Consider the following 19,647-nt stretch of genomic DNA (forward strand, 5'->3'; position numbering starts at 1 on the left):
TTGGTATGGTGAAGACAACCGGAGATCAAAAATAGCTACCAGAATATCCAAGAAGGCGTCTTAACAATCAAAATGGCGGCTGTTTAATGGAGTTTTGGGCTCAAAATAGCGACCAGAATGTCCAAGCTGTCGAACTTTAATCCTAAATGGCGGCTTAAGCATCAAGATTGCGGCTCAAAAATCAAAAACCAGATAAGCGATATGATCTTTGATGCCATGAAACTGATTTCTGTTATACGTATGAAAGTGCGATTATCATCAACATGTCACTAGAGTTGTGTTGAAATGTGTTTTCGAAGGCACGAGAAAGGCGCCGTCACCGCTAGGTGGATTAATTAAAGTTTTTTCAATATGGTGTCTTCGGCAAAGTTGTAGATATGCTCAATACAAATATCTTTGCCGAAGACACCAACCCTATATCTCTACATTGCTTCAAGATACAGACGTATTTTATGAACGACCCCCCAAAAATCGTTTTATTCATATATTTCGAAAACGCGCAGGTTTAGAAAGTTGCAATGTTCTACAAAGTTGTGTAAAATGTCAATAGAAACAACTTTGTAGAAGTGAATAGGGTTCTAAAATGGCAATTGGGTTAGTTATGGCTATTTTTGAGTTAAAAATAGCCGTTTTTCAAGGCTCAATAACTATCTTGGATGCAAATGGATGCAAATCAAACCCCACTAGGTTCAATATGTATTACTATTAGTTGAATATCCTGATGTTTTCGGTTGTATCCTCGAGTATCCTTAGCAGGGGTTCTTAATCTTACTAGAGCCTATTTTTGACGCTAAAACAATAATATCAGTTTTTGTATGTCATTTAGAACCCCATTATCTTCTGTGAAGTGATAAATATTAACTATTCGCATAATTGTATGCTTTATTGCGCCTATAAAGATCAATTATTATCAAATTATTATCATATTATTTTAAAACACTGCATAGAAGTGACCTAGGTGAGGTCATATGTATCCAAGTGGTCTCACCAGCAAGCAAATACACATTATTTTCAGTTTCTTTTTCTAGTTATCAAAAAAGTTGTAGATATGCACAACATCTTTGATGAAAAGTAAAGGTTACTCTAATCAAAAATCATAAAAGTTGTTTTGGGTATGTGTTGGAGTATTAGAACTAATTTAGATAAGCTATTTCACCCTTTTACTGGCTTGATCGAGAGTTACTTGTGCCATGTGTTCCTTGAGCTTCCCGTATAAATACACACACACTCTCCCGCTTGTTCGGCACCTGTCATGTTGTTTCCGATAACTGAAAATGCTCCTTTTCATTTCCACAAATCAATTTGTAGCTATGTTTGAAAGTTGGGAAAATGGATACCAATGCTAACGCAAATGATTTCAGGTTTTCTAGACTTGCTGTTTGTTTGGCTACTATGCGTGCTGAAAAAGAATATGTATATTTCTGGCGTTCGTTTTGAATAGGTCGTATGTTGACTGTGATTCCTACCCTGATTCGACCTACTCAAATCGAATGCCAGATTTACATTTATGTTTTGAACACACGAATAAAATTTGCTTGCTGGTGAGACCACTTGGATACATATGACCGTCTAGTTTAGCTCACTTCTATGCAGTGTTTTTTTAAATAATATGATAACAACTCGATAATAATTGATTTTTGTAGGCGCAATAAAGCATACAATTATGCGAATAGTTAATATTTATCACTTCACAGAAGATAATGGGGTTCTAAATGACATAAAAAAACTGATATTATTGTTTTAGCGTCAAAAATAGGCTCTAGTAAGATTAAGAACCCCTGCTAAGGATACTCGAGGATACAACCGAAAACATCAGGATATTCAACTAATAGTAATACATATTGAACCTAGTGGGGTTTGATTTGCATCCATTTGCATCCAAGATAGTTATTGAGCCTTGAAAAACGGCTATTTTTAACTAAAAAATAGCCATAACTAACCCTATTGCCATTTTAGAACCCTATTCACTTCTACAAAGTTGTTTCTTTTGGCATTTTACACAACTTTGTAGAACATTGCAACTTTCTAAAACTGCGCGTTTTCGATATATATGAATAAAACGATTTTTGGGGGGTCGTTCATAAATTACGTCTGTATCTTGAAGCAATGTAGAGATAGAGGGTTGGTGTCTTCGGCAAAGATATTTGTATTGAGCATATCTACAACTTTGCCGAAAACACCATATTGAAAAAACGTCAAACAAAAAAGTTGGATTTTACAGCGCCGCCTGTGGCAAAGTTGCGAGCTAAAACTAAACGCCATTCGACGCGCCCTATTTTTATAAAATTTTCATCCGAAGACACCATGCCGATAAAACCACGTTTAAAGACGCTGCTGAAAAAAGTTCACGTTTTGGGCCATTCGTCCCACTGTGCAATGGAGGCGCATGGTTGCCGGTGCTACGTTCTTGTTACTGAAGCAATGGCATTCTATGCAATAAGTATCTCAAATTTTTTATTGGTCCTTTTTTGAATTAAATTCTTCTCACCTGGAATAAAACATATAATTACGAGCGTCAAGTTTTTGGTCACGCAACTCACCTTAAAGTAACACGCTTCTTAATCCTATGGCCCAGGTCGGAGTATCCGCGTTGCATTGGTGGACGTTTCTGCTGTATTGGCTCCTCGAACGTTTTCGCGATCGGTGAATTCGGCTCCGAAAATTGTTTATCTATTAAAATAGGTTTTGGCTGGCGACACAGAGCGTGAGAGATCAAAAAGTTAGTAAACCGTTTCAATGTAATCGAATCAGGTCTTAGTTGTAACAGAATGGTATGAATTGCGAACGCCTCACCCGGATACTCACTTTTAACGAACCACTAGAACTACTTGTCACAGACGTGATTACAGCCGCTGCTCCGCCCCCTTTCGGTGGCAACGATGGAAGGTTTGGATTGTTGGAATGTGATGTGTCAGGATGGAGTGGAAGTGATAAAAGGCGCTTCCGATCCTGCATGTATAACTCTATAAACGTATCTACCTTTGTCTCTATATCGTCAACCTGTTTGGGGTGGAGATGAATGGAAGAAAAGAAAAGGTTCGTGATTGGCTTTCAAGTGCCATCTAAAACGCTTCTCGAATAATGGTCGGGTATCAACTTACTTGTCTTTCAATTTTCACTACACGAGAAGCTAAGCTAATTTTCGATGCATACACATCTTTTGATTTTGATCCTTGTTTGCCAAGAATTTGGTCTAACCTGCGGGGTGGGAATTTGAGGGGATCCGTCGAGGAGTCCCGTCGAGAGAAAGAAAGAAAAGTGTACCCAGCAAGGGGTCGTCATTAGTATTCCGATGTTGTTGCTGTTGTTCGGGGGTTTTCTTTGCACACGGGAGATTGTTATTGTGTTAGAATTTAATTCAATTTTCACTAGGGAAGGGGTTTCAGCGGGCAACGCAACGGGAGCGACAGAGATTGTGCAAAAATTTTCATACGGAGCTAAGCAGCAATAAACATAATTGAAAAACTTCAAACAGATTACACTTTCGTTTTCTTCCACGCTGGGCGCTGTTTGTGGTACAAAGGCAGGTCTGTCGGTGTGTACGTACGTATGGCAATGGCCAGCCAACAGACAAAACAAAGCGCTCTGACTAAAAAGGGGTTTAGCGAGATTGGATTGATGTCAGTCTGAGAAGATGCTTTGTGGCGAGTATACGATGGTTTGCACTTTGGCATACATCTGTCAAACTGTTCACCTGTTTCGCTGTTGTGGAAGGTGTCCTTTGTGGTTCGTACATCGATCGATACATGAAACAGCTGGGGAACGTTCAATTTAATTTACGCTATTAACTATCCCCCAAAAATGGACGTAAAACGCGGTCGCAGTGTACATGACTAACCGGAATTAGAATCATTACTATCATTTCTTCACTGTTTTTGCGCGCTTTTTTTTAGTCTTCTGTTGGTTGTACCGTATTGTTGTGTAATTCATTGGGAATGCCCAACTTTCTGCTATACTTGAAGAAGGTGCGACAAGCGTCGAGACGTCCAGTTCAATAATAAAACTTGTTTCGTGATTAGAAAATCTACGTTGCCGGTAATATTCAAAACAGCTACAGTAGCAAAGTAGAACTCCATATAAATTGTACTAATTCCGTATTTCAAAATAAAGCGACATACTGATATCATAGCCTTTAGAATATGCGTTGGACGATATATTATTAATCTCTTTTTTTCAATGTGTTTGGTATCAGAAGAATGGCTCTAGAGATACGTTCTCTTTTATTTTGGAGATTTCTATCATCTACCAAACATGACGGATAAGATTCTATTCCGTCCAGTGATTTGTATAAGACAGTTTCATTTTTGCCAAAACATCTATCTACGTCAGTGGATGATACCCCATGATGCTGAAGTAGGTATTTCTCCATGCTTCCAAACTCGGTTTGTGATGTGAGCAATCAATCGTTAAACAACTGCATCGGAAACTTGGTAATGATGTTGTCAAAAAGTTGAAAACCTTATTCCAGCTGCACCTCTTCAAATCGGGGAAGGGTAAAACAACAATCATTCACTTGGCCCAGCCAGCCAGCCAGTTCGATTGAGGTCAAGTAAGACTCCAAGTGCAAGTAAAAGAATAAAATTGTTTCCGAACACGCTTTCTCTATGATGGTGCACCCAAATTTGTGACGAACTGTTATGTTGCAATTTTATAAGAGTTTGATTTGGGAATTCATACAGCTTGAAGACAAAATATAAAAAAGAATAGCCTTTCCCAAGATTTCAAATACTCTCGACTATACATTCTTCAACTTTATTGTATCGTTTATTTATTTATTTTTTTTAACGTGTATTTTAAATTAGAGCAAATTCTACACTCTGCAAATTTTATGCTAACATTAAAAAATGTAGTTTTAGTAAATATTTATTATTCCTTATGATACAGATTAGCCAGCATCGGGCTGAAAATCTCTGTAATAAAGAAATAATAATGATATATTTTCAAATTTTCCACCTTATGTTTTATTTCTCGATCACAGTTTGAGTGCACCACAGCGCAAAACCAGCAGTCTTGCTAGGATACGGCGCGGTGGTATCCCAAGCTTGTCGTAACACTATTGAGGATTATACACCACGCCGAACCAAACGTGGAAGGGCGAAAGTATTTTTTCTCCTGTTTGAAGCTTTCCGTGACGCGGTTTCCGTTCGTTTTGCAGGTTCATCTCATTCGTTCCCGTTCGTTCAGGCGGACGGGGATGGTTACTTTTACTATGTGTGTGTTTTTTTTCTTTCTGTCAGTTCATAAACCCGCAGAAAGAGGTTAGTAAATATAGTCTGTTTGAAGTGCGATAACCGTAATAAAAAAAGGGCAGCATGCAATAGTGGCAAGCAGAATAAAAATGTACAGGCAGTAAAACACGCGGGAAACAATTCGGCATGCGAGAGAAAAAAAAAACTTTCAAGAAAATTAGATGTTGTTCATGCACAGCAAGCAATGGGAAAGTTTCATGGCGAAAGCTAGAGAAGCAGGAAGCAGGTGGTTTAAGTAGTTGCAATTTTAGCGTAAGAAATGGGAAAACGGGTTCAATTTCGCTGTTTCGGAAAACTCTGCAGTAAACAATTTCCCTATAGTTTTCCAGTTCATTGAAAAGTCAGACCGTGAGAATCGGAGCCGGTGTGGTGGGTGAAAATTGTTTCTCCGCATATTTACGGGTGAATAGATACAATTTTGCCGGTAAGGATGACAATGGTTGATGCACGAGGTGGCAACCAACAACGATTTCCTAAACGTTCGTTCGTCCTTGTTTGTTTCGTTCATCGAGGTGGAGGAGGTTGGGGTACTGAAGCGTGATGTAGCACAATTCAAACGGCAAATAATTACGTTGTGTCTGCAACTGCATTGTGATGTTAATAATTTGCTGTCGTGGGCCATGGTATGGTCAATATTTGGGTTATGATGGTCGTCACAGCAAATGGGAAAATGATATTTCAATGGTGTGCTCTGCGGTACAGTAATTGGTTTACCAATTTGACACGATATTATGTAGCGGAAAAAGATTTATGCACGTCACGCTATTGTCGAATTCTTGGTTTCATAATATGTAGTCTTAAACAAGGATGGAAGAAAATCACTTCTAGTGACAAATGATATAGGATACGAACAATCCAAGATTGCCTTTGCTCTTGCAGTGGCATGATGCCTAGACCGGCCCACATTTGTATGAAGCGAAAAAAAAGTTTCCAAAATTCACGGGGCACCCTCTAGAATCGTGCCTTTGGATGAGAAGGACAATCTGTGAAAGATTCAGCTCAATCGGTTGAAAACTGAGCTGGCGCAAATGAGTTGAAGGTTTGTATGGGATGTTCAGTCCAAATATATGGGAAATTGGATGACCTCCAGTCTCTCACATAGCACGCCGGTTTGGCGAGTTCGATTTGGCTCAGAATTGAAAGAATAACAGTTGGTACCCTAATGAACAACTTTGTAGAAGACCATATCATGATAAAACTTAATTTAGTTGCGGTTTTAGCCAACGAAACCAGGATTAGGACATCTGCCCCCGTTGACTCTCGGTTGTAACATGCAGCACGTGTTTGCCGTTCGAAATTTGCCCACACAGGCGGCTATGTTGTCCTTCATTTCCATTGCTCACGCATGTGGGTGAGTATCGAGACAATGTAGAATTACATAGCTGCCTATGATGTAGCGCGCAAGCTACGGCCGACCAACACGTGCTGTATATAACAACCCAGAGTAAACGGGGGCAGATGTCCTTATCCTGCTTTCTTTGGCTAAAACCGCAACTAAATTAAGTTTTATCATGATATGATCTTCTACAAAGTTGTTCATTAGGGTATCAACTGTTATTCTTTCAATTCTGAGCCAAATCGAACTCGCCAAACCGGCGTGCTATATGAGAGACTGGAGGTCATCCAATTTCCCATATATTTGGACTGAACATCCCATACAAACCTTCAACTCATTTGCGCCAGCTCAGTTTTCAACCGATTGAGCTGAATCTTTCACAGATTGTCCTTCTCATCCAAAAGCACGATTCTAGAGGGTGCCCCGTGGAATTTTTCGACATTTTTGTATTTGGGCCAGTCTAATGATGCCGACACCCTCGCTCCATGCTTGTATCATGGGATCACAGGCAATCAAAGCATCTGATGCACGCTTTATCATGGGATCACACATTATCGGATCATGTTACAACTCGCGATAAATTTTATTCATCACGATTTAAACCACTTATGAACCAATAAACAAAATTCATGGTTGAAAACAATGCATTCATTGGCATATCTTAATATTAGAGCAACAAGAATGCACAAAAAGTGAATGTTTTTCGGTATTTATCATTTCGATTTCATGATAACGATCGCATCATGGCCGCACATGCCTCGCGATTCAATTTTCGCGGAGCGTGGTTTGTTATAATGCTTGACGACAACATTCTGTCGTTGTTGCTATGATCGCGCGATGCGCTTCAACCACGACACATTCGGGATCTTATCATGATCACTAGATTTCCATCCTTGGTCTTAAACACCAAAATAGGCACTGAAACTGATTTAACAACTCAAGTTCCGTAAACCGGGGTCAAATTGATCAGCGGGGTGAAATTGATCATTCGGGTACTACATTGTTATTCCATACTAGGAACTCTTAAGCGTCGTAATAATCTTAAACTTTTTACGTCATCTGGTTCGTAGATGTCTAGAGATGAGTGTAGACTTTTATTTTTTTTTAGTAAAAGTTAGTTTTGCCTCATTTCTTTTAGGAATTAGCAATGTATTTCTCATATAGCTGAAATCATTGCTACTAAACAATCGATTGCTAATGGGACTTCCCGTAAATTCCCTGTTTTAACATTTTAGTGGAACCTTGGTTGGGAAGCTATGTAGCTATTCTGAACATGTAATTGTTAAAAAAAGGTTCATTTTATGATGAAATTGTCATTTATTATGATAGAAATCATTTATTTCAAATGAAATTGCCTACCAACACCTAAAGGTAGGCAATTTCATTTGAAATAAAGGGGAAATTTTAAAATTTAATTTTGCATTTTATGTATTAAATTCACTAGTTATAAGATTTTAAACGCTTTATTCAGTTTTAGAAGAGCAAAATTAAGCGGAGTGGGAAATTTTCCATTCCAACGAATGCTTAATTATAAACTGATCAATTTCGCCCCAAAGTGGAATTTTCATTTTTTTGATTTTTGGAGTTTAACCCTTAACCGCCCGAGACGATTCTTTCTGACTTCAAATGGCTCGTTCTCCGAAACTAGGGCACCAAGTTGCATTCGGTTTGAAGCATCATCAAGGGGAAGAGTGTAGCTTTACAATGGTTTGGCGGGGATCCCCCTATGACCATCCCCCCTTTTCTGCGGGGCGGATCTAGGTGTGGCATGATCCGTAATATTACAATATGATCATAATTTCGACTGGAAAACAGCATGTTTTTGTCGTTGTTAGTGACAGATTATTCTAAACATGTAATTTCGGACCTGATTAGGTCAACCGGTCATCCGGTGACTTCGGAACAGGTTCTGGGGACCTTGGAATCTGCGGTAGAAATGGCCATTTTTCGATTCTAATAGAATCCCATCATGCGACACCTCAAATTTCGCAGAATGCCGCGCGTAATCCAGTAAAACAAAGAAAAACGTTATTGATCGATTCTGGTCACCCGGTGACCTCGGAATAGGTTCTGGGGACCTTGGAATCTCCGGTAGAAATGACCATTTTTCGATTCTAATAGAATCCCATCATGCGACACCTCAAATTTCGCAGAATGCCGCGCGTAATCCAGTAAAACAAAGAAAAACTTTATTGATCGATTCTAGTCACCCGGTGACCTCGGAACAGGTTCTGGGGACCTTGGAATCTCCGGTAGAAATGGTCATTTTTCGATTCTAAAAGAATCCCATCATGCGATACCTCAAATTTCGCAGAATGCCGCGCGTAATCCAGTTAAACAAAGAAAAACTTTATTGATCGATTCTGGTCACCCGGTGACCTCGGAACAGGTTCTGGGGACCTTGGAATCTCCGGTAGAAATGGCCATTTTTCGATTCTAATAGAATCCCATCATGCGACACTTCAAATTTCGCAGAATGCCGCGCGTAATCCAGTAAAACAAATAAAAACTTTATTGATCGATTCTGGTCACCCGGTGACCTCGGAACAGGTTCTGGGGACCTTGGAATCTCCGGTAGAAATGGTCATTTTTCGATTCTAAAAGAATCCCATCATGCGATACCTCAAATTTCGCAGAATGCCGCGCGTAATCCAGTAAAACAAAGAAAAACTTTATTGATCGATTCTGGTCACCCGGTGACCTCGGAACAGGTTCTGGGGACCTTGGAATCTACGGTAGAAATGGCCATTTTTCGATTCTAATAGAATCCCATCATGCGACACTTCAAATTTCGCAGAATGCCGCGCGTAATCCAGTAAAACAAATAAAAACTTTATTGATCGATTCTGGTCACCCGGTGACCTCGGAACAGGTTCTGGGGACCTTGGAATCTCCGGTAAAAATGACCATTTTTCGATTCTAATAGAATCCCATCATGCGACACCTCAAATTTCGCAGAATGCCGCGCGTAATCCAGTAAAACAAAGAAAAACTTTATTGATCGATTCTGGTCACCCGGTGACCTCGGAACAAGTTCTGGGGACCTTGGAATCTTCGGTAGAAATGGCCATTTTTCGGCAGAAATTTTAGAAGGATTTTTTTGGAGGAATACCTGGAAGAATTCCTGGAGAAATTTCTGGAGGAGTTTCTGAAGGAACTTTCGGAGTGGTTTATGGAGGGTCCCGAAGGAATTACTAGACGATTTTTTTTAGAAAATTTTCTGGAGGAATCCCTGGAGGAGTTCCTGGTTGTATTTCTGCAGGAATTTCTGAAGGAGCTTTTGGAATAGTTTATAGAGAAATTCCTTGATAAATTCCTGAAGGAGGTTTTGGAGGAATTACTGGAGGTATTCCTGGGGGAATTCCTCGAGGAATTCCTGGAGGAATTCCTAAAAAAAAATCCAGGAATGGTTACAGGAGAAATTCCTTGATAAATGCCTCCAGAATTACCTCCAGGAATTCCTCCAGGGATTCATCCAGAAAATTTTCCAGAAATTTCTGCCAGCAAGAGTTCCTTCAAGATTTCCACCCTTCCACGGATTCCTACAGAAAATCCTGAAGGAACTTCTCCCGGAACTCTGACAGGAATTCCTCCATAAATTCTTCCAGGATTTTTCCCAGGAATTTCTGAAGGAATTCCTCCAGGGATTCATCCATGAATTTCTTCAGAAATTCCACCACAAATATCTCCAGGAATTTCTTTTTTGGAGTTTTCTCCAAAAACTCCTTCAAGAAGCCTCAAATATTCTTCCGGAAATTTCTCAATAAATTCCTCAAGGAGTTCCTCCCGTAATACCTCCAAGAATTTCTCCAGGGATTTTTTCAGGTATTTCTCCAGAAAATCCACTAGAAATTTCTGCAAGAATTCCTCCCAGATTTCCTCTAGGGATTCCTCCAGGAATTCCTCCACGGATTCCTCCAGAAAACCCTAAAGACTTTTCTCTCGAAACTCATTCAAGAATATCTTCAGGATTCCTCAAAAAAAATCGTTCATATATTCTTCTAGGAATTCCTTCACAAATTCCTCAAGGAAACCTAAAATATTTCTCCAGAAATTCCTCAAAGAATGCCTCTAGAAATTTCTCCAGAAACTGTTCAAGGAACTCCTCCAAAAATTCCTCCTAAAAATCCTTCAGGAATTCCTCTAGAAATACTTCCAGGAATTCCTCCAGATAAATCCTCAGGAAGGGTTACAGGAGGAATTCCTTGATAAATGCCTCCAGAATTACCTAAAGGAATTCCTCCAGGGATTCATCCATGAATTTCTTCAGAAATTCCACCACAAATTTCTCCAGGAATTTTTTTTGGAGTTTTCTCCAAAAACTCCTTCAAGAAGCCTCAAATATTCTTCCGGAAATTTCTCAATAAATTCCTCAAGGAGTTCCTCCCGTAATACCTCCAGGAATTTCTGCAGGGGTTTTTTCAGGTATTTCTCCAGAAAATCCACTAGAAATTTCTGCAAGAATTCCTGCCAGATTTCCTTTAGGGATTCCTCCAGGAATTCCTCCACGGATTCTTCCAGAAAACTCAAAAGGCTTTTCTCCCGAATTTCATTCAAGAATATCTTCAAGATTCCTCAAAAAAAAATCGTACAAATATTATTCTAGGAATTCCTTCAGAAATTCCTCAAGGAGTTCCTCAAGGAAACCTCAAATATTTCTCTAGAAATTCCTCAAAGAATGCCTCTAGAAATTTCTCCAGTAATTCCTCCAGAAATTGTTCAAGGAATTCCTCCAAAAATTCCTCCTGAAAACCCTTCAGGAATTCCTCTAGAAATACTTCCAGGATATCCTCCAGATAATTCTCCATAAAAAATCCTATAGGAATTTTCGCCAAAAAACCTCCAAGATTTCGACTATGGATTACTCCAGAAAATCCTAAAAAAATCCCGGAAGTCTTCTAGGAAATTCTCGAGAAATTGCTCTAGGCATTTCGCCAGGAATTTCTCCAGGATTTATTTTTCAGGAATTTCTTCAGGAATTCCTCCATGGATTCATCCATGAACATCTTCAGAAATTCCTCATCAATTCATCCAGAAATTCATCCAGATGGGATTCTTTTAGACTCGAAAATGGTCATTTCTATCGAAGATTCCAAGGTCCCCAGATCCTGTGCCGAGGTCACCGGGTGACCAGAGTCGATCAAAATTATTTTTCTTTGTTTTACTGAATTACGTGCGGCATTCTGCGAAATTTGAGGTGTCGCAGGTGGGATTCTTTTAGAATAAAAAATGGCCATTTCTACCGGAGATTCCAAGGTCCCCAGAACCTGTTCCGAGGTCACCGGGTGACCAGAATCGATCAATAAAGTTTTTCTTTGTTTTACTGGATTACGCGCGGCATTCTGCGAAATTTGAGGTGTCGCATGATGAGATTCTATTAGAATCGAAAAATGGCCATTTCTACCAGAGATTCCAAGGTGCCCAGAACCTGTTCCGAGGTCACCGGGTGACTAGAATCGATCAATAAAGTTTTTCTTTATTTTGCTGGATTACGCGCGGCATTCTGCGAAATTTGAGGTGTCACATGATGGGATTCTTTTTGAATCGAAAAATGGCCATTTCTACCGGAGATTCCAAGGTCCCCAGAACCTGTTCCGAGGTCACCGGGTGACTAGAATCGATCAATAAAGTTTTTCTTTATTTTGCTGGATTACGCGCGGCATTCTGCGAAATTTGAGGTGTCGCATGATGGGATTCTATTAGAATCGAAAAATAGCCATTTCTACCGGAGATTCCAAGGTCCCCAGATCCTGTTCCGAAGTCACCGGATGACCGGTTGACCTAATCAGGTCCGAAATTACATGTTTAGTATAATCTGTCACTAACAACGACAATAACATGCTGTTTTCCAGTCGAAATTATGATCATATGGTAATATTACGGATCATGCCACACCTAGATCCGCCCCGCAGAAAAGGGGGGATGGTCATAGGGGGATCCCCACCAAACCATTGTAAAGCTACACTCTTCCCCTTGATGATGCTTCAAACCGAATGCAATTTGGTGCCCTAGTTTCGGAGAACGAGCCATTTGAAGTCAGAAAGAATCGTCCCGGGCGGTTAAGGGTTAAATTTGTTGAACAAAATTCTAACACATAGTTCCATGGAGATCCAATGGGTACTGGTTTTACAGAAATTTGTTTTGCAATATTTTAATTGCCACTTGTTTTATGCGTAAAAGTTGTTTTAAAGTGATCAATTTGACCCCGGATTACGGTTCTTGATTTGTATCGAACATAAAAGTTTGTTTTTACAATCTAATCAATAGAATGAAAATACTTAAATTATGAAAAATTTGACTTAAATGGACCAAACAACAATGATAAAGGGTAAAGGCACTAGACTTCATCACTGCTCTAGTCTTAAATTGTTATTCGAGACAGTTTAAAATTCACATATGTGATTTTTTTTACTTAACCCTTTGGAGCCGGATTGTTTTGCCGTTGCTGTTGCAACCTCGTTGGTGTCGAACACGTTTTTTTATGCTCGGTTTCATCGCCGGGGTCAATATGACCCCTTCGGCTCCAAAGGGTTCACTGAATTCACTGAAACTTAACCCGGATGCGCTCACGTCGCGTCGTTTACTGAGTACACGCACCATAAAGACAGCTCGCTTGTGGTACATAGCATGTGCGTGGTGTCGCTGAGGGTCACTGAGTGTCGCCGAAGACGCGACTGATCGAGGGTTAAGAACGATTCGATGTAGGAGAAAAACAATTTGTATTTTTTTCACTGGAAATTGAACGTTAAACCTATTTTTGGAATAAAAAATCTCAAACATTGTTTTTTTGCTTGTTTTAAAAATCGATGAACAATTACAGTACGAGATTTTTTTTATTAATGAATATTAACTTACTGCTAATTGTTCACAACAAGGAAAATAGTTAAAAGCATTTGAATTTGACCATCCTAGGCTACTTGGCAAATTTTAAGGCTGAAAGTCTACTGAAAAATTTAAAAAATCAAAGGATAAGTCGCGTCAACTACAAGACACTGAAGACGACTTTAATGTTGATGTCGAAATACGTATTTGTCAAAGGTTGCAAAATCCTCTGAATTGAGAATAACTCTCTGTGGCCTAAGGTTGGCAGTTTTTTGAGAAAGTAATCGATTATTTCCAAGAAACGGTTTACTCTGGAGAAAACTGACACTTTCATACAACATTCGCTTGTGGAATCGATACCCGAGCAGAAGAAAATATCAACAGCATAATAAAATGTGTTATTTTGGCATAATAACTGTATAATAAAATCAGTAATTTTTATGTTATTAACACATCGGCAAAATAACAAAAATAATAAAAAAAAATGTTCCTGGAAGACTAATTAAATAACATGTTTTGTTAGTTCCAATAACAACTTAATAACAATGAATTTTGCAGTGAATTTGAAAACTTGTTATTGTTGTGTTATAGTTCATCACATATTTGAACATTTTCAATAGTAGAATAATAACAAAACTTGGTCTACCCGGGTAGAGGCTAATGGCAAACGAAGGACAAAATAATAACTGGTTTTGCCATCATATCTCGTTTTGCCATTCTTCTGTTATTATGAAAAACTTAAAATGGCAAATCAATAGCAAAATATACAATCATAGCAAATCTTGTCATTGATATGCTATTCATGAATAATGCTAAATAACACATCAATATCAAACATTACTATCATGGTAAAACTTGCAATTCAGCATATTTTATAATGAATTGTATAAAATATCAAAACAATAAAATAATTTACATTCCTAGCTAAATTTGCCATTAACTTTTCAATTCGACGTATCTCGCAAAAGTAAACAAATCCGGATTCTCAGCTGTGTGTTTAATTCGCAATGGATTCTATTTGATGCACATCAATTTATGTTAATTTAGAACTCAAACAATTAATAGAAAAAGCTCAATTTATCTTTCTTCTGCTACTTTGAAATAATAACTGAATCTACCATTATTTTAAAATAGAATTTAAACAACTAAACCTACCATTATTTTGATCAACAGCTAAATTTGTTCTTATTCTGTTATCAATAACTCAAGAATGTCATATTTTGTTATTCACCGATAACAGTTAATTTGGGTCTTATTTTGTTATCAATATCTCAATAATAACTTATTTTGTTCTTCAATTTAATCAGCATGCTTTACCATTACTTTGTTATTACAATGGCAAAATAAGTTATTTTTGAGTTTTTCTGCTACCAAAATTTTGTTATTATTTTTGTTATTTTAACTCTTATTTCAAACAATCAAATAACACATTTTGCCATTCAAACATTCTGTTTAAATGGTAAAATTTGCCATTCTTTTGCCATTAAGCTCTACCCGGGTACAACAAAGTATATTATTGAATGTTATTTAATGGCTGAATCTCAATAACTTGAACATAACAAAATAAGTTTGCTCAACAAAACATGTTATAAAAAAGTAACACTTTGATAAGTTAATAATAACAAATCATGATATAAAAACAGGCTATGTGATTCTATTGTTATGAATTTGATATTCTCCTCTGCTCGGGTATTTGAGATGTCATATATAAATAACACAATGATTTCGAACCATGTATTATGTCTGACCATATATGTCAAGTTTGAATGTTTAAAACTGTGTCTCAATGGGATACGAGAAGCAGTAGAGAAAAATCGTTAATTTTATGGAAGGGAACAATGCGATGAATGTATTCCCACTAATCGTTGATACCTCTTTTAGCGGTACTGAAATTCGTGTGTAATTTTCAAATTAGTTTTTAATCATCAATTGCCCCAAAGTATTGCTTTCACAGGATTAATTATTCTATTGCATCGCTATAGTTTACTATACTGCCATAAAGCTTCGCGTGTTTCAAATGCATCATTAAATTAATTGACCCAGCCTTAGGGCAAAATATGTGTCATAATATTTTTAGTGCCGTTCCATGATTGATGAGATGTGTTAAACACGCTGTTCGCAGTACATACATCTCATTGTGCTGCACGCAACCCAAACAGGTGTCGCCGTCAACTAGTCCAACCCTAGTTTCCGCCCCACCAAACCTCCATGCGTGTATGCACTAAACTCATTTAATTTACCATTATAATTAAAACACACATATTTCATCACGCTCGACTACCGCGCACCAACTACCCTTCATCTAGTTGAGAGCACGCAGCTGACTTTTCAATGAACTTATCCCGCGGGAACCCCGTATCCTGTCCCATCCTTGTGTGCACTGACAGAGGGTGCACCGTGCTGCAGTCAGTAGTGTCTGCAGAAGAAGTTGTTTATGCGAAATGCAGCAAAGCAGATTCTGCACACCTTTTGTACCACAGCTACCTATCATATTTGCATGCAGCTCATTCAGGTTGACGCTGTCGCATGCATACCAGGAGGAGTAGATGAGTACCTACAAGCGAGTCTCTCTCTACGTCAAGCCCAAGCAGATAACATGCTATGCTTTACGGTACTTCTAAGCAAACTACCATGCGAACAGAACAGAACACACTACACGTGAAGCTATTTAGTAAAGAGGGTAGCTTTCTACATAACCTACGCGAACGGGGATGCCTATGCAACATCGATGATGCACAATCGATTCTTCTTTGAACTGGAGTAGAATAGTTTGGTAGAGTTTATGGTACCCGAGTAGGAGGATGGCTCCAAGCAGATTGTGGAGGATTTGCCATTCTTAGGAAGAAATTTGGCTAATTGCTAGTTGAACCTGTTCCGAGCTCGGTAATAATCTCGTTGCCATTCCCGACTCGGGTACATTGTGTCCTATAGCTTGGAAGCGTTTTCCGATGATATCGGCATTCCTGTGTACGTACAACCCCTTAGGTAGGTCGTAGATGAATAGTGTGTGCACGTTTTGGAGTGAGCAGTGTATTTGATGAATGAAGGAAACTTCGTCCGATCGAAGATTGGCTGCTGCCGAATAACGACGTCATAAGAAAAGTTTTTTTTACTGACTGCTGTGCTGTCGTCAAGGTGGCATAATAGTCCGAAAGCATCAATATAATCACGTACTGAGAAAACGTTGGGCAATGCTTTGAGGTCGCTTTGATCCGAGTTCGATATGTGAATTCTCGTTACTTTTTCATGCACATATGTGATTCTGTGTAATGGCGTTACTTAAAAAATCTTACATTAATGTTCAATATTTTACATTGAAAGATTTGCGTTTATTATTTGATTGAAGGTAAATTTATTTAGGGACAGTTATAAAGTTACTTGACAGAATATAATTATCCAATGAACAATAGAGCACTTACAAAAATTGAAGAAGTGTCTCAATTATGCACATGAAAACCTACAAGATCAAGTATTAGAGGTAGGCCAGTGGTAACGAAAATTGAAATGAAAAAGATAAAGAGAAAAAACTGTTTTGCCCAAATTTAGAGCATTTTCCCATAGTTTTCATAGGGTGACGCTAGAACACATCGTTTTATCGCCCTAACTTTTTTGTTTCAATTTTCTCATCAAAGTCGTCAAAGAACCATTGAGAATGTTGCTACGTCATTCCGTTTAAAAGATATTGATGATTTTCTAGAAAATATGGGCACTTTTCTACTATTTTTTCTTGAGATACAAAAATAACACCTCTCCAATTAAGTGTAGAATTAGCTATAAGTTAAAATACACATTAATAAAAACAAAAAAAAACCTCTCCAATTTTTTGATATAATTTATAACAATATTTCTTGTTTTGCATGCTGGAAAAAGATATTTTTTATCTTTCCCAACCCGTAATCTCACCCTTTGAATAAACTATGATTTTTGAAGAAAAACGCTCATAACTTTTGAACCAAAAGAGATAACGACCATCTCAGCACAGGAAACGAGGTGTTTTCAAATGCTTTACAAGAGTTTCTTGGGTGACTTTGATGAGAAATTGAAACTAAAAAAGTTAAAGCCAGAAAACCTGTTTTTCTTGAATCACCCTAAGCTAATTCAGAAATATATTTTTATATCGGTCAATTTTAAAGCTACAAAAAACTGTCTTCAGTAACTTCAAAATTGATAGATCTAGAACTTTTCCAAAGAAAGCATATAGCTATTCCTGCAAATAAATAGTTTGGTTTATAATTTCTGTGAAAATATACCCTAATTTTCATATACATTGGAAAGAGGGACTTATTATGAGGAACAACTTTGTAGAAGATCATATTTGTCTAAAAACCATTTGAAGGAACTGAATGCATCTTTCCTCGTAAATCTGGCTCGTGGACCACTGGGCACTGTGCGGTGGCAACTATAATTAGGATTTTTTTAAAGTGTCATTTTGTTGTTGTTGGAGAATTCTAACTACTGCGTCCATTCAATTGAACTTTTGTAGTCGATTGTTCTTAAAAAAGGCATGAGGCCTTAAAATGGCAAACTGAATTATCTACCATAAAGGTATAAAAATATTCTTTCATGGAAAAATACAGAATATGCAACTTCAACCAAGCCTTGCAAATTATCGAATGACTAAAAATGCATAATAATTTTCTGTATTACAGCATGATGAACTTGTTTCCGAGGGAAAAAAAGTTTCCTTTCCCAAACATTTTGGCCACCCTTTGTATCTACTAGAATTGGGCAGGTGCAACAGAAAAGGTAGCTTAGACAGCTTGCATTGAATGACAGTTTCCACACCTTTTTTTGAAGACACCAAGACGTTTTTTTTTGAATAATGCAAAAAGTGAAATCTCACTACTTGATCACATTAGCGGTACTTTCATAAAAGGGCTCTATTCATCATTAAATTTTTTCAAGAAAAAAATATCGAAAACATAATCTTAAGGTTCGAAATATCTGGTGTTATGATTTGAAGAAGCAAGTAAAACGTTTTTGCAACTGATGTACGTTTTTCATCATAGCTCACAGATTATTAGATTTTCCACATTTTTAAATGAATAACAAACATTTGTTCGTACGGTGATTTTTCATTCAATCGCTCAAAACTTTTTCATTCGTGAACTGACTCCACTAGAATTCTAACATATACTGATGGTTTCTCGAGGAAGTTTTGAGCAGATAAATGGAGGAAGTTTTGAGCAACTTTGGTCATGTTTAAGGATTTTGTTTAGCTTTGTCCATCATTCTTTTTCTAATTCAGCCTTTTCATAGAAAATCGATATAGTGGATCTCTGATGGGCTTGTAGTTTATCGAACATAAGTAGCCCCATATCTTTTTTATTTTGTCATTAAGGTTACCAATTTTAAGATAAAATAGTCCAACAATTCAGAGTTTTTTTTTATTTTTTTAATGAAACCGATTTATTTTATTTGTATGTTTGAAAGATATGGACTTGAAGTTTCTAGGAAAGTTCGTTTTAGGGCTAAATTAGGGTAAGGTGCAATAAAAATGTTAATATAAAATTGTTTCCTCGTTTTTATTGTCTCGGGACCAAAAGAGTATATTTTTTATGTTTTTATTGGAAATGTATGTGTTTGAACAGAACCAGATTATGCAACATATTGGCACAGAGCTCTACCCCTACTACCATAATCAAGAAAGCAGTAATCTATTCAGTTATCAAGTTATAGTCAAGTCTTACAACGTAGATCGTCCAAAGTTGTACGTTTAATATTAAGAATAAACATGTGAAGTGTTCGCTAGTTGTTTTACTCTTCAGAAGTTTCACCTGGGTTAATTCCTGCCACTAGCACAAACAATATATTTTTAAGACATGATTTAAAAAAAAGTGTCATATTTTGTCATACTGGACACTTTTTTCAGTTTGATTTGAATCCTTATACAGCTACGTAAAGGTACTCAAAAATGCAATATAATGCATAGTGTTATAAGGATTTATCCTAAAAACCAAAAAAGCATATTGTTTATTCCCAACTAGTTCCCAATAGTTTATTATAGTTTCGCGTCGAACACACCTCTCATCTGGTACCACAATTGAGTACTAGATGATAGTAGTAGTGCTAGAAATTAGTAGCATGAGTTAAATAGTTGTAAGTAGTAGTATGTAGTTAGGTTTGATAAAACCATAAATTAAATTCTAAAGTCTAAGTCTAAAGTCTAAGTCTAAAGTCTAAGTCTAAAGTCTAAGTCTAAAGTCTAAGTCTAAAGTCTAAGTCTAAAGTCTAAGTCTA

At 37.6% G+C, this 19,647-nt stretch overlaps 1 protein-coding gene across 10 annotated transcripts in view; it reads right to left on the minus strand.

Moving 5' to 3' along the window:
- LOC109622630 (potassium voltage-gated channel subfamily KQT member 1) overlaps positions 1-19,647 on the minus strand; it is a 601,129-nt gene that overhangs the window by 56,137 nt on the left and 525,345 nt on the right. For all 10 annotated transcript variants that reach the window (XM_062852911.1, XM_062852912.1, XM_062852913.1 and 7 more), the window contains 3 exons: positions 3,102-3,198; positions 2,806-3,000; positions 2,541-2,689 (listed from right to left, as the gene is read on the minus strand). In XM_062852911.1, coding sequence (XP_062708895.1) covers positions 2,541-2,689; positions 2,806-3,000; positions 3,102-3,198 — 441 coding nt within the window. The remainder of the gene's footprint in view (positions 1-2,540; positions 2,690-2,805; positions 3,001-3,101; positions 3,199-19,647) is intronic.

This window comes from Aedes albopictus, chromosome 2 (genome assembly GCF_035046485.1).
Source record: "Aedes albopictus strain Foshan chromosome 2, AalbF5, whole genome shotgun sequence".
In the NCBI taxonomy this organism is placed as follows: Eukaryota; Metazoa; Arthropoda; class Insecta; order Diptera; family Culicidae; genus Aedes; species Aedes albopictus.